Source organism: Phaethon aethereus (assembly GCF_964289735.1).
Source record: "Phaethon aethereus genome assembly, chromosome: 1".
In the NCBI taxonomy this organism is placed as follows: domain Eukaryota; kingdom Metazoa; phylum Chordata; class Aves; order Phaethontiformes; family Phaethontidae; genus Phaethon; species Phaethon aethereus.
Window position 1 is genome coordinate 214711869 of NC_138575.1, and position 20115 is coordinate 214731983.

Below are 20115 nucleotides of genomic sequence, written 5' to 3' on the forward strand. Positions count from 1 at the left end.
AGGCATTTAAAATGAGAAAATAAAGGATTAGCCCTCCCATGTGCCTCCTTCCCTCTTTCTATGCAAATAATATTTTCAATACAGCTTTTCCAGGGTGGGATGCAGTGCAGGAAAGGGCTTGTGGCAGTCCGTTCATGCCAGCAAGAGAAACTTGAGTGGCTGAGAAGGAGCACTCTGAAGAGGGTTATCAAGTCAGCTGGAGCCAAGGAGGCCACAGTAGGAACTGGCGCTTGTAGAAAAATCTTTCACAGTGTAGAAAATTGATGTTTTCTGCTGTTGCTCTCTGCTCCCCAGCCCCTGCGTGCAGTCTCAGTGGGGATCAGTTTAGCTTCTGGTGCCGACCCCTTATGGGAGGCACTTTTGCTTGCAGATTAGTCAAAGTACATCCCGGCTGTAAAACTGGACATGTGCAAATATCTATGGAAAACACGTTATAGGAAAAATCTGTACGGAATAAGCTTTTTAAGTTCCCTGGCTATTAGGACTTCCCTAGTACAGCTAATTATAAAGGAGAAGCGGATTAGCTGTGCCTGCTCTCAGAGCCTGCAGTGGTGACCCCTGTGTGTCTGTATTTCCCGTGTGTCCCCTTCCAGCACTCCAGACTAGGAAGTTCCCTGTTCCAGGGACTGTTTCCAAAGGGTTGGGAGATGTTCACTGGTCCTTGTTTACTCAGCTCAGAGACTGCCAGGCCAGCTTTCAGTTGTGTGGATTAGGGACTGTGGTCCCAAAGGCAGCCTGAGAACCGCAGCATGAACCCCGGCATCACTGAGGGCAACGGCCTGGGACTGTACAAACTGCATGAACTCGCTGTGCTGTGGCTGCTAGTTGCACTGTAGAGCACAGCGATATGGAAAGATGCAGTAAGCCAAGACTTTGCTCTGAAAAGACGCTGAGCAGCTGGAGGTGGTCTGTGCTGCAGTGGACTCTGCATGTTCTGCATTTGGTAAGGCCTAATTCAGCCCTTGATTAAGCCCCCACTGTCTTAAGGACAGTTTCCTGATACCGTAGGAACTACCATTTTGTGTCTTTGTTCCCACCTACAGAAGTATAATCTATAATGAGTAAATTATAAGGCTAAACCGTGTGTGCATCCCTCCTGCTTGTATTCATCCCAGAGCGAAACACCCCCTTCTCACTGCTGGAGGGTTCAGGTGGTGATAAAACTAATCATTATCTGTGAATTGGCTTTGCCCTTCAGTTTCTAAAATAAGTGGCTTTTATGGGCTTGATTTGCAGAGGGGGAGCTGCCACATAACAGACTTGGTGCTGTCAGCGATAAGAAAACAGAAGCATGTGAGGTGCTTTGAGGCAAGCCTTTTTCAGCACAAAACCCCTCGCTTAGCCCCTACGTAGCGTGAAGCCTTGTGGGCAGCTGATATTTTTGCCTTTGTTTTTGGGTAGTGACATAGCATCTGCCCTCTCCATGACAACTCATTTCCCACACATTTAAAAATGAATCGGAGCACCTGGCTTTAGCTCTGCAGGGCTGTGGCTCACCATCTAATCATTAGACCTTTCAAGACCAGAAAGAGAGTGGTACAATATGGCTTTCAGGCAGTCTTAAAAAAAAAAAAAAATCCAACCCTAAAAGCTTTAATCTTAAACATAGCAATACCTCAGTGAATTCCAGCTTTTGATGTGGGGCAGAATGTGTTTCCAGATTCATTTCACGCTGTGCTGTTTCAGTGAATATAACCACTTCACCCAGGGTTCCTACTCCTAGACCTTCCGAGAAGCTTCGGAGAGCAGCCTTCAAAGTTGTGCCAGGCAATTTCTGCTCCTATCCAGGCCCTGCTGCAGAGCCAGTGTATGATGGACCAGGTCTATACTTTAACATGTTTTGGAGATGTAACTGGTTGTGAAGGCAGCAACTGCCTCATCACACATGGTTGCAGTCGCTCCATCATGAAGATGCTTATACTGGTTGACAATTGGACTTGATGATCTTAAAGGTTTTTTCCAACCTTAATGGTTCTGTGATTCTGTGATACAGCTCATTCAGACACACTAAGTGCAAATGTGTGGTGAGCTAGAGGTACCGAATATTAATATGACCATGCTTACCCTTGGGCTGTTAACAGCACAACTGTGGTTGTGTTTAAACAATTTAATCTGCTGTCACAATCCAAAAACAGGCATCCATGTGCAAAGATCTAGATCTCCAGATTGCTTAAGATTCAAGTTCAGACTCTTCAGTTTGACATGTCTTGAAATAGTGGGTCAGCACAGGAGAAGACCAGACTCCTGGCACTATGCAGATGTAAACTAGCCAGAAATTAAGCGCCGAGAAGAGTTGTGCCCAAGGCGTGCATGAATGCCCCTCCCAGCCCAAGTTATGCAAACAAACCGTCCTGCGACCCACACTCCCTTTTGACTCTACTCAATCTTATTCATTATTACATTAATTCCCAGAACCACTTCAAGAGGTTTCCCAGCAGACTGCTGAACACTTTTCAGCCTGATGAGTTCCCCCTAAAAAGGAGAAAAAAAACCCAGAAGGACTGAGGGGCAAGTGCCCAAATACAGGTTCTTCTGTATTTATATATTCTGTAAGTGAGCTGTAATCCCCTCACAGCTCTCATGCTGCTCCTGAGTAAAGGGAGGCTGGATGCTCCTGACCACGCTGCGCTGTTGGCGATGTCATTCAGGCAGAGCCCAGCTCAGCGGGTACTAGTGGCCATGCAGACTGCTGTTTCTGTAAGGCATCATGGTGTTATTTTGAATATAAATGAGCAGAAATATAGAAAATTTTTCTTTCATTGGGTGTGTGATCATTTGATGAAATATTGAAACTTTTCACTATTTTATTCTGTTTTAGTGGGTGGAAAATAACAGAAAGGTCTTTTTTTCCTGTTGAAAAAATACCACAAGAAGATATTTAGGGGTTGGGAGCAGCAGTGCCTAGGATATTGTGTTTCTGTCTTTTCTCTCTCTTTGAGAAGAGTAACTGCCACTGGTTGCTTTTTTTGCTGAGCTTCATTTCTGTTCCAGGGGATGAGCAGGGGTCAGGTCTGTAACCCTGGTAAGCCAACCTGTGATGTGAGTCTCCCTAGACAAGCAAGTGGAGTATTTAGTGCCAAATATTGCTGTCTCCCATTATCTGTCCTCCATGTTCAAAGGTCACAGGAAGTAAATGGTTTGAAATTGCAGCTTTTTCTCCCCCTTTATTGCAGATAAACTTTGACATTCACAGTAGCTGTATTTTCCCTGCTGTGATACAATATTGTCAGTGTAAAGCCAACTACTGACGTAGAGCTGATGTCCAGTGTTGATCTGAGTCTAGTATTTCAAAAGTCTCCAGTCTGAAGAATACAGATGGTTGCAAGTTTTCTGATGAGAACGTGCTGGAATTTTCAAATTAAAAAGTGATGACTCACAAGAGCTCAAACTTTATCTTGTGGGAATGTACCAGGTCTGCTATGAAACTCATTGAGAGGAAGGCTTCTTAGGTCCAGAAGGGAAACTTGGGTCAGAAATGTCAGGCACATCAGCAGAACCAGCTATGTCCTGGGTAAAACATTCACCAATGACCACAGAGACCTCAATGCCGTTTCTGGGTTTCACAGCAAAATCTTCTGCCTCCCAGGCAACTGCTGACAAGTCATCTGCTGGCTGGAGGAGGAATGACTTCTCTCTGCCATGTTCTTGCATCAAAAATTTGGAAAATACTTGGCTCTGTCCTGATACAGAGCAGAAAATGAAAATACTTGTGGGATAAAGATCGGTTTCTTCTCAGGTGTCCAAGAGGCTGAATATCTTTTCTGAAATATATGAAGACTTTTTTAATATACACTAGTGCACCATTTATTACTAAAAGAGGTGTCACACTGTATATGAGGCAAGGATCTGTCAAACAGGAGAATTGGTTTCAGTCTTTGCCTCTACCACTGTGTGATCTTTTACAGGCTACTTGACATCACTGATAGTTTGACAAACATTTTCATCAGCAACCACACCACTTACAAGTGCACGGCTCTTCCAGCCATCCATTCCTACGGCTGTATGTCCCCAGGGGCTGTGCCCAGGTTTGCCAGTGTCTGTGAAACCATCTGTGGTGTCTCATCAGCCGGGGGAGCTGCTCTGAGCTCAAATGACATGGTTATTTTTAATCCGGGTACTTCCTCTCGCTGATTAACCATGTGACTGCACACATGCTTCTGCTGGCACAACCGTTGGGATGGCACAGGGACAGGAACAAGCAACAGGAGGCAAGGGAAGGCTGCCAAAACCAAGTTCATCGAGATAATGTCCTCAGTTTTTGTTGTGCAACGTTAATAACAGTTATTTGTCATAGAGTAGCACATACATGGAAGAAAATAGCAGTTTAACAGCTATGCAGTCATAGACCTGCTCATTAAGTTTTTTTCAAGCATTTGTCTGTTTGCTTGAGTAGATGTAGTCTAATAATTACCGATTTTTAATATTTTACTGGCAGCTGTTCATCAAGATATGAATCAGTTAGTTATGGGTGAAGTTTTCATTAGGATTTAAGCTCCTTAGACGCTCCTGAAAATGTTTCCTTCTATTCTGCTGTCTAATCTGCTATCAGCATAGCAGAAATCCCATTAATTAAGGACTAAGACCTTTTATAATCTTCTTCCCAGACTGCAGAATGCATTTACCGTTGCTTTTCATAGGGCTGAGTCCAGTGCAGGGTGCTCCTGGTTGTCTGGAGCGTCAGCCCCTGCGTGCAGGGGAATGGGACATGCTCAGGCTTCTGCCTAGGAAGGATGAAATTGTTCCATAAGAGCAGGGATATCCCACGCAATCTAACATTTGAGCTTCAGCTGTGGGCCAGTGGCAGCTACTTGATAAGACTTGTGGCACTCTATGTGCTCCTTGAATAAAAAAAAAGGGTTAGTATTGAGAAGGCATCCTACGTGTCATGTCTGTCTTCTGCGCTGCTAATATGCCATTAATATCCATTGTGTCTGGTGGAAAACTAGAAGGTGACTGAAGTTAATGAGTAGGGTATACTATTCAGTATCCAAATCTAAATCTTTGCTAACTGGAGGTTAGCAAATGTGACACCCATCTACAAGAAGGACTGGAAGGAGGATCCAGGGAACTACAGGCCTATCAGTACGACCTTGGTGCCAGGGAAGGTTATGGAACAGATCATCTTGAGTGCCATCATGCAGCACATACAGGACAACCAGGTGATCAGGCCCAGCCAGCATGGGTTTATGAATGGCAGGTCCTGCTTTACTAACCTGATCTCCTTCTATGACCAGGTGACCCGCCTAGTGGATGAGGGAAAGGCTGTGAATGTTGTTTACTTGGACTTCAGTGAAGCCTTTGACACCATTTCCCACAGCATTCTCCAGGAGAAACGGGCTGCTCAGTGGCTTGGACTGGCATAGTCTTCACTGAGTGAAAAACTAGGTAGATGTCCGGGCCTAAAGAGTTCTGGTGAATGGAGTTAAATCTAGTTGGCAGCCAGTCACAAGTGGTGTTAACCAGGGCTCAGTGTTGGGGCCAGTTCTGTTTAATATCCTTATCAACAATCTGGATGAGGGGATCAAGTGTACCCTCAGTAAGTTTGCAGCTGACACCAAGTTGGGCAGGAGTGTAGATCTGATCAAGGGTAGGAAGGCTCTGCAGCGGGATCCGGACAGGTTGGATCAATGGGCAGAGGTTCAACAATGCTGAGTTCTGGGTCCTGCACTTGGGTCACAGCAACCCCATGCAACACTACAGGCTTGGGGAAGAGTGGCTGGAAAGCGGCCTGGCGGAAAAGGACCTGGGGGTGTTGGCCAACAGCCGGCTGAATATAAGCCAGCAGTGTGCCCAGGTGGCCAAGAAGGCAAATAGTATCCTGGCCTGTATCAGAAATAGTGTGGCCACCAGGAGTAGGGAAGAGATCGTCCCCTTGTAATTGGCACTGGTGAGGCTGCACCTCAAATACTGTGTTCAGTGTTGAGCCCCTCACTACAAGAAGGACATTGAGGTGCTGGAGTGTGTCCAATGAAGGGTAACAAAGCTGGTGAAGGGTCTAGAGAAGAAGTCCTATGAGGAGCGGCTGAGAGAACTGAGGTTGTTTAGTCTGGAGAAGAGGAGGCTGAGGGGAGACCTTATCGCTCTCTACAACTACCTGAAAGGGGGTTGTGGTGAGGTGGGTGTTGGCCTCTTCTCCCAAGTAATAAGCGATAGAATGAGAGGAAACGGCCTCAACTTGTGCCAGGGGAGCTTTAGATTGAATATTAGAAAAGATTTCTTCACTGAAATGCTGTCAAGCACTGGAACAGGCTTCCCAGGGAGGTGGTGGAGTCACCATGACTGGAGGTATTTAAAAGATGTGTAGATGTGGTGCTTAGGGACACGGTTTAGTGGTGGACTTGGTAGTGTCACTTTTACCGTTGGACTTGATGATCTTAAAGGTCTTTTCCAACCTAAATGTTTCTATGATTCTATGACCTGATATGTGATTTGTAAAGGATTGTGAGAGCTGGGCTTTCCAGAAGGCCATTGAAACTAGTAGGCGTGAGCTAAGTAAGTGATATAAGAAGAGTGTGAAGTGAAAGAAATGCTAAGAATGTATACACTATAGTTGTATACACTATAGAGACCAACCAAATTCAAATGGCGGAAGCGTATGAGTCATCAAAGCTCTGCTGGCACAAGAACTGCTAATCCAGAAGCTGTAGGGTTTGGGTGGTCTGAGGCCCACGTTCCCTGCAGCTGAGGACTTCCTCCAGGGCCGCGGGGGCTGCATGCTGTTGCTTGCTTTCCTCTTGGATATCCTATCTGGTAGCGCATATCATGCTGTTTGAACACGCCTTCCTCTTTTCTTCCCAGGGAATGGCTTTTACACTTGAAGAGAGGCTGCAACTGGGAATTCATGGCCTCCTTCCTCCTTGCTTCTTGAGCCAAGATGTTCAAGTCCTCCGTGTCATGAAAAACTACGAGAACAAATCTAATGATCTTGACAAGTATGTCAAAAACATCTTATGTCCTCCTCCTTTCCCCTTTAATTTTCAATTTTTAAAACCCTCGAGAAGACCTGAAGATCCTGCTTCAAGGCACACAGGTTTCCTTCAGAGTCACTTTTTTCCAGCTGTCCGTACCCCCAAGTACCAGGAGTGTTTATTCTGGCCTGTTTGCTGTCATCTCAGCTACATGCCATCCCACTCCCAAAATAGCACTGGTACTGTTTTTTTCTACTACCGCATTGCTGGAGAGCTCTGGTATTAGCCTGGCAATTCAGTATACTCTGAGTACAAATACACAACGAAAAGGCAGTCCCTGCCCCAGAGCACTGGAGGTAGAGTGAACACATGTATGGCTTGTACCTATCTGTATGCTCATCAATACATTCACTAAAACACTGGCTGGAAGAACAGAAAGAACCTGCCATCTGGTAGGAAAAAAAATTAAAAAATGGAAACAATGATGGGTAATGACTACTCTTGTCTGTTCCTGAGCTTGCATTGTGTCCAAAATTGTTCATCAGGGTTATTGATGGAAGATGGTGTTTGCTCCTGTTGTGATGGACAGTACGGTTTGCATGTGTGTCTTGTCTCAGTTGTTGTTGATCTGGGGACTGAGGCAGGAGGACTCTTCCCTTGTAGAGCAACTCCATTGCATTGGCTTTTCTGTCACAGAGGCTTGTATCAATCTTGCAAATTGTATATCGTGGGCAGCATGTGATGCCTTTTTGAAGTCACACTGCAAGATTTGACGCTGAACACAAAAGAGAATTCACCATTATGTTCATTAATCATAGAGTCATAGAATCATAGAATGGTTTGGGTTGGCAGCGACCTTAAAGATGATCTAGTTCCAACCCCCTGTCATGGGCAGGGACACCTTCCACTAGACCAGGTTGCTCAAAGCCCCGTCCAGCCTGGCCTTGAACACTTCCAGGGGTGGGGCATCCACAAGTTCTCTGGGCAACCTGTTCCAGTGCCTCACCACCCTCATACTACAGAATTTCTTCCTTATACCTAATCTAAATCTACCCTCTTTCAATTTAAAGCCATTGCCCCTTGTTGAATCACTACATGCCCCTGTAAAGAGTCCCTCTCCAGCTTTCTTATAAGCCCCCTTTAAGTACTGGAAGGTTGCAATAAGGTCTCCCCGGAGCCTTCTCTTCTCCAGGCTGAACAACCCCAACTCTCTCAGCCTGTCTTCATAGGAGGCATGTTCCATCCTTCTGATCAGCTCCATGGCCCTCCTGTGGACTCGCTCCAACAGGTCCATGCCCTTCGTATGTTGGGTGCCCCAGAGTTGAACGCAGTACTTCAGGTGGTGTCTCACCGGAGCAGAGTAGAGGGGCAGAATCCCCTCCCTTGACCTGCTGGCCACACTTCTTTTGATGCAGACCAGGATACATTTTCTGGGCTGCAGGCGCACATTGCAGGCTCATGTTGAGCTTCTTATCAACCAACACCTCCAAGTCCTTCTCCTCAGGACTGCTCTTAATCCATTCTCTGCCCAGCCTGTGTTCGTGCTTGGGATTGCCCCCACCCGTGTGCAGGACCCTGCACTTGGCCTTGTTGAACTTCATGAGATTTGCACAGGCCCGCCTCTTAAGCCTGTCAGGGTCCCTCTGGATGGCATCCCTTCCTTCCAGAATGTTGACCGCACCACACAACTTGGTGTCAGCTACAAACTTGCTGAGGGTGCACTCAATCCCATTGTCCATGTCCTTGACGAAAATGTTAAAACAGCACCAGTCCCAACAGTGACCCCTGAGGAACACCACTCATCACTGGTCTTCACTTGGACATTGAGCCATTGACTGCAACTCTTTGAGTGCAACCATCCAGCCAGTTCCTTATCCTCTGGGTGGTCCATCTGTCAAATCCCTGTCTCTCCGATTTAGAGTCAAGGATGTCGTGCGGGCAGTGTCAAATGCTTTGCACAAGTGCAGGTAGATGATGTCAGTCACTTTTCCCTTACCCATCAATGCTGTAACCCTGTTGTAGAAGGCCACCAAATTTGTCAGGCAGAATTTGCCCTTAGCGAAGCCATGATGGCTTGTCACCAATCACCTTCTTATTTTCCATGTGCCTTAGTGTAGTTTCCAGGAGGATCTGCTCCATGATCTTGCCAGGCACAGAGGTGAGACTGACTGGCCTATAGTTCCCTTGGTCTTCCTTTCTTCTCTTTTTAAAAATGGGGGTTATGTTTCCCTTTCTCCAGTCAGTGGGAACTTTACCGAAATGCCACAACTTCTCAAATATCATGGATAGTGGCTTAGCAACTTCCTCCACGAGTTCCCTCAGGACCTGCTGATGCATCCCATCAGGTCCCATGGACTTGTGTACCTTCAGGTTCCTTAGATGGTCTCAAACCTGATCTTCTCCTACATTGGGTGGTTCTTCATTCTCCCAGTCCCTGCCTTTGCCTTCTGTGACTTCGGCAGTGTTTCTTGAGCACTTGCTGGTGAAGAGGGAGGCAAAAAAGTTGTTAAGTACCCATATCTCCATATCCTGGGTAACTAGGTCTCCCATTTCCTTCTGGAGAGGGCCCACACTTTCCCTAGTCTTCCTTTTATCACCAACATACCTATAGAAGCTTTTCTTGTTGCCCTTGACATCCCTGGCCAGATTTAATTCTATTGGGCGTTTAGCTTTCCTAACTTGATCCCATGCTGCTCGAACAATTTTTCTGTAGTCCTCCCAGGCTACCTGTCCTTGCTTCCACCCTCTGTAGGCTTCCTTTTCATGTTTGAGTTTGTCCAGGAGCTCTTTGTTCATCCATGCAGGCCTCCTGGAGTTTTTGCCTGACTTGCTCTTTGTTGGGATGCATTGCTTCTGATCTTGGAGGAGGTGATCCTTGACTATTAACCAGCTTTCATGGGCCCTTCTTCCCTTCAGGGCTTTATCCCATGATACTCTACCAAACAGATCCCTGACGAGGCCAAAGTCTGCTCTCCTGAAATCCATGGTAATGAGCTTTCTGTGTGCCCTCCTCACTGCCTGAAGGATCTTGAACTCCGCCATTTCATGGTCACTGCACCCAAGGCTTCCCTTGAGCTTCACATTCCCCACCAGGTCCAGTATAGCACCTCTCCTCATTATCTCCTCTGTCACTTGGAGAAGGAATTGAACATCAACACATTCCAGGATCCTCCTGTATTACTTATGCCCTGCTGTGTTGTCCCTCCAACAGATACCGAGGTGGTTGAAGTCCCCCATGAGGACCAGCACTTGTGAATGTGAGGCTACTCCTATCTGTCTATAGAGAGCTTCATCCACTCGGTCTCCCTGGTCAGGTGGCCTGTAGCAGACCCCCACTATAATGTTACCTGTCCCTGCTCTCCCTTTAGCCCTGACCCATAAGCTCTCAGTTGGCTCCTCATCCATCCCCAGGTGGAGCTCCATGCAACTCCAGCTGGTGATTGACATAGAGGGTGACACTCTCTCCTCGTCATCCTTCCTAATGAACCTGTATCCTTCCGTTCCAACACTGTAGTCGTAGGAGCCATCCTACCACATGTCTGTAATGCAAATAAGTTCATAGCCCTGCAGACGTGTGCACGTCTCTTAACTCCTCTTGTTTATGCCCCATGCTATGTGCCTTTGCATAAAGGCATTTAAGTTGTGCCCCTGATGAAGCTGACTTACTGGCTGGAGTGGCTGGAATTCCTCTGTGCTGCTCTTCAGGTGCTGTCCTGCTGAGCTGTGATACTTCTCCAGGCTCTTGGCATCTGTTGCTGGCACTGGCATCAAACCGATAGGAGTGGGATGGGTTGAGGTTCCCCTCCCCCAGCAACTTTAGCTTTAAGCCCTCTTCACCAGCTTGGCAAGCCTATGACCAAAGATGCTCTTCCCCTTCCCTGACAAATGGACCCCATCAGCCTCCAGTAGACCAGGTTTCTCAGAGCAAGTCCCATGGTCTAAGTAGCCCAACCCCTGGCTGTGGCACCAGTCCTGTCACGATTTGTTGATTCACCGGATTCGACTGGCCCTTTCAGGCACCTTCCCTTTGACCGGGAGGACTGATGAAAAAAATACCTGTGCTCCAAAGTCCCTTACTGCTGCTCTCAGGGCCCTGTAATCCTTCCTGATACTCCTCAGACTGCTCCTGGCTGTATCACTGGTGCCCATGTGAAACAACAGCAGCAGATAGTAGTCAGTGGACTGTACGAGGCTTGGTAGCCTCTCGGTGACATCCCTGATACGAGCCCCCGGTAAGCAGCACGCCTCTCCAGAGAGTGCGTCAGGTTGGCAAATGGGTCCCTCCAGACCTCTCGGAAGAGAGTGGCCTGCTGCGATCGCCCGTCGCCTTTTCTTAGCTGTGCTGGTTGTTATATGGGGAGCAGATCAGGCTGCCTTACTCAGCTCCAGCGTCTGTCCTGCTGTTCATACAAGTTTCTCAGACAAAAAATAATTTGCAATCTCTCTTTACTTCTTGAGTTCATTTTTCTGGCTTCAATTTGACAAATTCCATCTTAGCCAATGAAGCATTTTCAAGAAAGAAAGATCTCTGGAGAAATGTAACGTATTCTAAATCACTAAGTGGACATATAAACCTGGTGATGCACATGTAAGTCTGGACAACGCTAAGAATCCAAAGTTGATTTAACATTTTCATTTTCCAAATTAATGTTTTGGTTGTCTTTTCTTTAAATATGGGATTTAGGTATCCTTCTGTGTTTAGTGATTAAGTAATTGAGGACGCAGGATAATGGAAAGGAAATGTGGAAATACTTTAGGAAAGATAATGCTTTGAAAGTTGCATATTAATATTTGCATACTATTTCATCTTATTTATTGATTGCATAATAGATTTTGATAGTAAAGATGATGTCGCACTCTGTCCCAGGTAGCCCTGAAGTCTACTTTTGACCTTTTCTATCGCATTTTTTTCTAATCCAAAATTCTGAGGATGTGCATGGGTCTGACTTCTAGCTCTGCCGAGTCTTTGTGAGCTGTCAGTGAAGATGGTGGAGCCAGTCAGGTCCTATGAGAAATTTTGCTCCAAGTATCTGCTCATGATGTAGCACTGAGGTGTGTCTGGGCTTAGGAGAACTGAGTACGTACTGAGTGAACTGACTACTGCTTTTTATGAAACTGCCAACATCTGTCAATACCGATATGGATCTATTTCATTTTACTTTTAAGGTATATTGTTCTTATGACATTACAAGACAGGAACGAGAAGCTTTTTTATCGAGTGCTGACCTCCAACATCGAGAGATTCATGCCCATTGTTTATACCCCAACGGTTGGCCTGGCTTGTCAGCAGTATGGTTTGGCTTTCAGGAGACCACGGTGAGTGAAGAGACTGTTCTTGCCCCTTTTTTTAATTTCATATGAATGTTTCTTTTGTATTGACTGTCCATCTTTATGTGGGTGGCCTGAAACATCTAAAACTCGATCCCTCATCAAAAGATGGACCAACAAGCAGCTTCGTGTGTGTACATTTGATGATGAGCTGGGGAGTCGAGAATAGCTCTGCCATCTTCCTATAAACAGCGAACAGAGTGGTTTTGTTCTCAAACAGTACTGTACAGTCTGTGCAACTTCGCTCCAAATGGCTCTCTGTGCTTATGGCTGCATCCCTCCCCATCTGCTGTCTCAGGAGCACTGAGTGCTTTCTGCAGTGCTGGCGTCTGAGTAATTGTTGGATTTTGGATACATTGTGCTGATTTTGAACTTTTGTATACACTTCCACAAACCACCCTGCAAGAATCATTTTCATAGGAGATGATGCTTTGCATCAGTGCCTTCCTTGCTGCTCAGAACAGTTACTGTGTAAATTCATGCAACATTAAACACTGTGTACCATGTTGGAAGGCCCTGTTCTGCATAATTCTTTTTAATGATTAATATTGAGATAAAGCCCTCATTAGCATTCTGAAATACAGTTTAGTCCTAGCATGAAAATTCAATGGTAAGGTTCAGTTTTCTTTGCAAGCTTTTTAGTTTTTTGTCCTTGAAACGTACCAGTAGGCAGATAAACATTTTAGATTTTGCTATACAAATATGCAAAGTAAAAGAATGGAATAATACTGGTTTAAAATAACCACAAGTATGAGGTTTAACTGCAGTTTCAGCTGACAGTAATGTGGTAGGTGGGGAAACTGAGGCAAGTTCTACAAACTGTCTCAAGGCCACAGGAGGACCTTTAGGCAGACCTCAAAGATGTACGGGCTGTGTAGATAAATAATGAATAGCATATTATGGATAAGATTATCCTGGCAATATGCTTGCATCCTGCTTGTCATCAAAATTTCTAGTAAAACCGCTGCATTCCTTCACATGAGCTGCTCCTCAGGATTCCTTTCTGGCTTGTGTCTATCCCAGGTAACGGTGTTCTGTTCCCGGATAGCCAACTTCTGGATCTGCTGGGCTGTGGTGAAGTCATTCATCTAGTCAACCCTTGATCATATCCTCTCCACCTCCTCAGTGTGTATGAGGAAACTAGAGAAATTGCTCTTTGTACGGGGGGAGGACACTTCTTCTGGGCAGGGGAAAAGGTAGCAGAGATAAGAAAGCCCAGACTCTGTCCCCGGGTGTTGAGCTGCAAGTTCTCTCACGCAGGGAAGAGCACACTGCTGGTTCTCAGCTAATCGAGATTCAGAGCAGGCAATTCCTGCTGCACAGCCAGTGTCTCTCTGCCTTCAGTCTGCCTTTACCTTGCAAGAAGTTCAACAGTATTTGGGAGCGTTGCCTTTTTTATTTATTGTCCCTGTTGTTGTCCTCAGGAATGCAGGGGTTTCATGCCGTATGCTGGACTCTTTCTGCAGTTGTTGCTGTTGGAAAATTCCCCTTCCTGTCACTCTCTTCTTTCTCGTGTTTTAAACCCACACTATTTTACCAGTCTGGTAAGAACATCTGTTCTCATAGTCTGACGGTTTTGCTGCTGAACTTGGGCTTGGAGCTGTTCTGGATTCCAGCCCATGGCTGCCACAGGAAAGGGCAAACTATCATGCCCTTAGTACACTGAGTTTCCTATGGCAGGGAGTTTGTTTCTTTGAAGATGTAGAGTGAATTTCAGCCCACCTCAGGTTTGGTTTTAATCAAGATTGTTTTAGCAAAAGAGGTTTTTCTTGCAGAAAGAAAAGAGCTATTATATCATGTAGAGTGATAAGATTAAAATGAGAAGCATTCATATGTGCTTTTTTTGTCAGTCTGACTCTTACTGTCTTGCAGTATATATTTTCTCTTCTGGAGCTTATTACATACATCAAGAGCTGGCCTGCAAGACACTTAGTTCAGGGCAGGATGTCAACACTTCCTGCTAAAATCATGGGGACCTGCAGATTTGTGGAACTCGGGAATTAAGATCTAAATCTACATCTCTAGTTCTTCCCATGTTTGTTATCCTAAGCTGCACTGACAGTCTGAAAAGGTGATTATTCTAACCTAATTCTATTTGTATCAGAAGGTTTTTAAAACAAAATTACACCCACGTAAATATATTTCACTGTTGTTTTAGGGAGAACATAGCACCTGGAACCAGAGAGGATGTCCAAGCCATTAAGTTTTGCTCTGCTGTCACAGCAAGCCTTATCATATAATTCTGTTCATCAACTGATGCTGTTTTATTTTAAATCTGGAATAAAGCTGCCCTATGAAGCCCATTCCAGTACTTAACTCTCATATGAAGTGGTTTTCCCCTAGTATATAACCTAAATGTTCTTTGCCAATGTCATCCTCTCTACAGTAGCCTTTTCAGGGTAGAAAACTGGGATCATGTTCAGCCTGGTGGTTTTCTTGCCCGTAGTGGTTGCTGTTCTGTCCAGGTTGTCCCACTCTGAAGTCTCCAACTTGGCTACATTTCTCCTGATCCCAGAAGAGTGAGCACCGCTTCGCCACGGAGCACTGGCAGTGCCGAGGAGTCTGGAGCAGTTACGTTTTAGCTTTTGCTAACATGTCCCAATGTGCCCTCGCCTTTTGCAGCATTATCTGAGTGGTCTGGTCACCGTAATTCATTTTGTCATCTTTTCCCTGTGAATCTTCTCTTTGACACGATTACCCCACCAGATATGTGCCACTATATAATTGTGCTTAGCATTTCTCCTCGCTACTCGTCCTGCTGTGAACTCTGTCCTGTTGGTTTTGGGTCATCTCTCCAATGAATCGAAGTCTTTCTAAACCTGTCCTCGGGAGTGCTGGGCTTCCCAGCCTGACTTTTTGGGCAACAGGGAGCTGGTTTGAATGTTTGCTGCAGCAATTACCTCTTCATCCAAACTGTCACATTTAATGCTGTTGAACAGGCTGCGGAGATGAGCTAACACTGCACGGTGCTCCAGCATGGATGGACGTGCACTTATAGAACAGATTATGGTGAGGATAATAATAATAATAATAATAATAATAATACATATTATGCAGTCTTTCTGCAGCCACAGCAGCAGCAATTAGTGACCTGTGGACACAATAAGCTTCTTCCCTGTGTTGAGGTCTTTCTCAGCCCCATTAGTGCTTGGCTTTATATTTGAAGGTTGAGCCTGGAAAGATTAAAGCACAAGTAACTTGCTTACAAAGCAACTCTTGTACAAGAGCATCTAAAAATAAGTCCTGTGAGGTCCAAGGGCTTCTCTCATCAGAATACATTTATCAGTGTTCACATGGCTGCAGATTTTCAGTTCACAGATTTTGTTTGCCAGATACTGCTGTCATAATTGCAGGGCTCAGTGCCTTTTTTACCTTTCCGGACATCTATGTACAAACTCTTAAGGATAGACTTTTTACCTGCACTTCTACAGGGCTGGTATCTGGAGTTCTCCCAGGTCAGGGCTCCAGCATCCTGTTTGCCAGCAGATTTATCTGCTTCAAATGGGATCAGACACCTGCTGTTCTTTCCTGTCAAAAAGCTACCCAACCAGCAGTCTAAAAACACAGTTTTTCTCTGTTTACCAGTAGAAAAGCGCTACTAAGAAAAAAAGACTTGCAAACATCCAACTCTTGGCATGCTTGTCTGTGATGCTCATAGTCTCCCCACTTCTGCTAGTGGGCCAGGCAGAGCTCCTGATGCCCCAGCAGGTTCCTATCTCTGCCTTCCCCAAATTCCTACTGCCTTTCTCTTCAGGAGTCGCTTTAAATTCTTCAAGCAGGATTTTCTTTTTATGTGGCCTCAGACTTTTTCCTGTGTGATGAAACCTCAGGGTTTTAGAACAACTGGAAGAGCAGTGGAACCATCAGATTATTAAAACTTATGTTCTGGCGCTGTCCCGTACGAGCTCTGAAGTTTCTGCTGGAAGGTGTCTATGCTGAATAACATTTTTCCTGTCTTGTTTTCCAGACAGCTCCCTGTTGAGTTACCAATATTTACTCATTCAAAGTTGTACAATAAGCACTAAAATTTTCAGGCCAAAGTACAGCGTCATTTTATATTTTGTATTTCTAAAATAAAAAATAGAAATTATTGTGTAATCTGTAAGTACAGGTTGAAGTACCAAGCAATTTCACCTCTGTCACATTTATGATAAGGACCCTGTCAAAATCCCGCTCTTCTGTGATCAGACCATGTTAAATGAGCACAAGAGAAGAGCAACTATGTCCAAAGAGAAGTCTTCCTAGGCATGGACCCCATCTACAGCAGTGGCCAGTAGCAGGTACCTCAGGAGAAGAATACGGCTAGGGTAGGCAAATATGCTCATTTCTTGGGGCTTCTCAGGTTATGCTCCTCCACAGTTTGTGTCTCAGGGTCTTGCAGTTGTAGTTTTGTTACAAAAAACCTGCTGCCATATTTGTCTTCACAAGTTCTGGAATGGTTGTGAGGGGACCCAGATGTATTCATATTGTCAAGGCCGAAGTATATTGTTGGAATAGTGTCCCAGGGGGACAAGGTTTGGGTCATGTATAGGTATCATTCCAGATGCTCAAGGGTGGCCCAAGTTTAAGGGAGATTTCTTGCAGAGTTGTACAGCTTCAGGTCCTGTGGCTGCACATAGGCAGCTTTGCAGTCTGTCTCCTGTGATCCATCCCTGGTTATTCACTCCTCCCATCCACCGCCCCTGTGTCTCCACAGATGTTCATGCACCTGTGCAGTGATCTGGTTCAGGAGTAAATCTGGGTAGATCCAAGTCTTTTTTGGGCCAGACTAGCGGTAATCCAGATAGCCAGTTCACCACCAGCTGCAACAGGAGTTGTGCTGACATGGTGAAAGGGATGTGAAGAAGCAGGAGCAAGCTGCTCAAGGCATGGGGAGGACAGGTTTCCTTATGCAGAGCAGCAGTGATGCCATATCATAGCTTCATGCAAGGGACGGGTTACGCCAGGTACTAAGGAACATGGGCTTGGAAGTTTTTGCTTTTCAAAGCCCGGGGATCCTTTATCCTCATCAGAAATTTGGTAGGGGGAAGAAATGAAATGTAAGAGCAGGGCTTACAACTTTCTAAGATACTAAAAGAGGGAAGGAAGGAGGAATCTTTATTCTTTGATCCCATTAATAGAAAGAGTCACCGTTATCCTAGGAGATGCTTCTACCAGCCCTAAAAGCTCTGAGGCTGTGATTGAGAGTCCTTTTTGCTTTAGAGTGAAGATACAAAGTCCTCTATGAAGAAAAGTGCATAGTAGTATTGTGCTCTTTTTTCCTTTTTTGCTTTTTCATTTTTTTTCAATGTAAAATGTACTTAATGAATGAGGGTCCTTATGCAGCACAGGACTGAACATGTGCAATGCTATTTAAAAACTATTTTTTAGCTGGAGGACCTCTTTTAATTTTGCCAGTCTCTTTGGAAAGAGACTTTATACTTTCTCACAAAGAGAAAGCAGAGAGGCACCTTATCTCAGGACATGGAATCAGGGTTTTATTTGTCCTGTCATTAGTGAGGAATAGTTTATTATAGTGGCATAAGACCACAGTCTCTTGAGGCACTGGGTAATTCATGAGCGTACAGGTATTTGTAAATATAAAGTTGACAGCAGCTCTGCAAAAGCTTTTGGCATCCCCTAAGAGCAGGACTAGAACAGGTTGGTGCATCACTGTCAGAGGAGAGCTATGGGGACAGAAAATACTTGCTTAAGTTCACTCTCCTTTTCTGGAGACATAAATATCCTTGAGGACTGATTGCAGAACAATACAAAACATGTTGGGGTGAAGCTGAACGTGGAGAATGAAAGCTAACAGGATGCAGATGGTGTGAAAATTAAGTCTGACAGGGTAATGATCTGTGTCTCTGATGAAAAATGAGCACATGAAACATCCGTCAGTCTACAGAATTGTCTTGTCAACAGATCTGGCTCTGCTGAGGTGCTTTTTTTAAATGGTTTTGCACAGTCTGAGCAGCAGGAGAGAAGGTTACCTGCCCTTTCTAGACACTTTAAACCCAAACCAGATGGAAATTAGAACAAAGGTGTAAATCCCATAGAATTGTCCCTAAGCAAAGAATGGTCTGCACTCCCTCTTCCATAAAACAGTGGAAACCAAAAGCGAGTGGGAAGACTGGGTTTTGGATTATTGTTCTGAAAATTGTGCTTTGAAACCCCTTTAGGCAATCTCTACTTCTTGCAAAAACAGTGGTTATCATAACTTCTCTTGTTGCCACCAGCCTGGTTGAGCCTTCTTCCAGAACCAGCTGAAGTCAGTGTAAGAGAAGATGAATGTGTTTAATGATCTGCATTTAGATAACATCACCACAAGAAGACTGGTCTTGTAACAAACTGAAAGGGGGATCTGTGGAAACTATCATGGAGACAGTATGTAGTCAGGAAGCCCTGAAGACGTTGGCAGGAGGTATAGGTGGGAAACAGTCCCTATGGAATGAGGAAGAGGAGACCATGGTTGGAGTAGGTCAAGAGGAAGCAGTTAGCACAGAGGGAGCCCAGGGCTGCTGAGAACAGCTCAGCCAGTCTGGAAACCTCTGCTGAGAGGTGACAAAGTCGTTCAAGGGTTCCCACTGCTCCCCCTGTGCTGACCCCACTTTTTCCAGGCAAGTTTTTTCAGCATGCTGTACCCCTATCCTTGTCCCTTCTCTGTTCCCTCTTCAGTTAAGTAATTCTCAAAATGAGAAGAGCACAGAATGGGCTCCCAGGTGTACGGAGAGAAGAGCTGGTGTATCAGCTGTGATCTGAGGCACTGTGAAGACTGGGGGAATAGGATGGACACTGTTGGGGTTGTGAGGGTGTACCAGGGTTATTACATTGGGACAGGAGTGAAAAGGGCTTTAAATCCCTTTTTTCGTTAGGAAAATAGTCAGTGCTCCTCCTTCCATATCTCCAGTCTTCTCTCTCTCGCCCTTACTTTTCCTGAGCAAAATGTACATGCAGTGGCTGTAGCACTTAAGAGAAACTTCCATGGGCGTGCAGCAAAATCTCAGGCCCGCTGAAATTAACAGCAAAGTCTCACTAATTGATGAAGGTCAGGCTTACTTCTGCTGTCAGAGGTCATTTAGATTTAAGTCCATTGAAATACCCTGGTTTACCAGGAGAAGCGCAAAGGAAGAGGTGGAGTTGGCCAAAAGAACAAGGTTGACCTAGTGAAGGAAATTCAAGAGGATGTGTTTGCATTTAATCTGGCATAAATCTATGCTGCTGCCACAAGGAACAACCCCACCTTAAACAAAAAATGCCAAAGACAGGGAGGAGGGAGGAGAATTATTTAGAATAATGAATACCAGGATGTAAATTGGAGGGGAAATAACACCAGCTATCATAAAAACCTCAGACAGCAATATCCATTGGGCTGTGGGACACCTCCCGTGGACTATGCATCGTGACCTGGGGACATTTTTTATGAGGAGCAATCCTCTTTTTTAACGGTTCAGTTCATGGAATATTTATATTAATAAATGATACATTTTTATTATATCATTTATATTGACTTTTTAATGCCACTGCAAGGTAGCTGTGAGATGCAGTCTCATGCTGCTGTACGACGGCTCTGTCAGAGCTAGCAAGCTGGCACCCTTATCCTATAATCACAGGGCATCCATTTCTGAAGAAGAAAGAAATCAATAGGCAGCATAAATAGCTGGTTTACATTTGCCAAGACTTCCCCAACTGGTCTGCAGGGAGTGAGGGCTTTTGTGCTTTGATATTGTAATTCGTACCTTCCTTAGGTTTCGCTGTGTTTTGGAGTTTTTTTCTGGAGAACTCCGTGTGCAGATGCACTGTTCAAACATTTTGACAAGGCAAGCCACACACATCTTCAGTATGTGATTGTGGAAGACCTGCTGTAAAAGCTGCTGATATGTTCTGTATTTGCTGCAAT

At 45.1% G+C, this 20115-nt stretch overlaps 1 protein-coding gene across 1 annotated transcript in view; it reads left to right on the top strand.

Annotated features, from left to right (window-relative positions):
- The window catches only part of ME3 (malic enzyme 3), a 141529-nt gene that overhangs the window by 62926 nt on the left and 58488 nt on the right, over nt 1-20115 (top strand). The window contains exons 2-3 of the mRNA XM_082008375.1: nt 6799-6932; nt 12075-12224. Coding sequence (XP_081864501.1) covers nt 6799-6932; nt 12075-12224 — 284 coding nt within the window. The remainder of the gene's footprint in view (nt 1-6798; nt 6933-12074; nt 12225-20115) is intronic.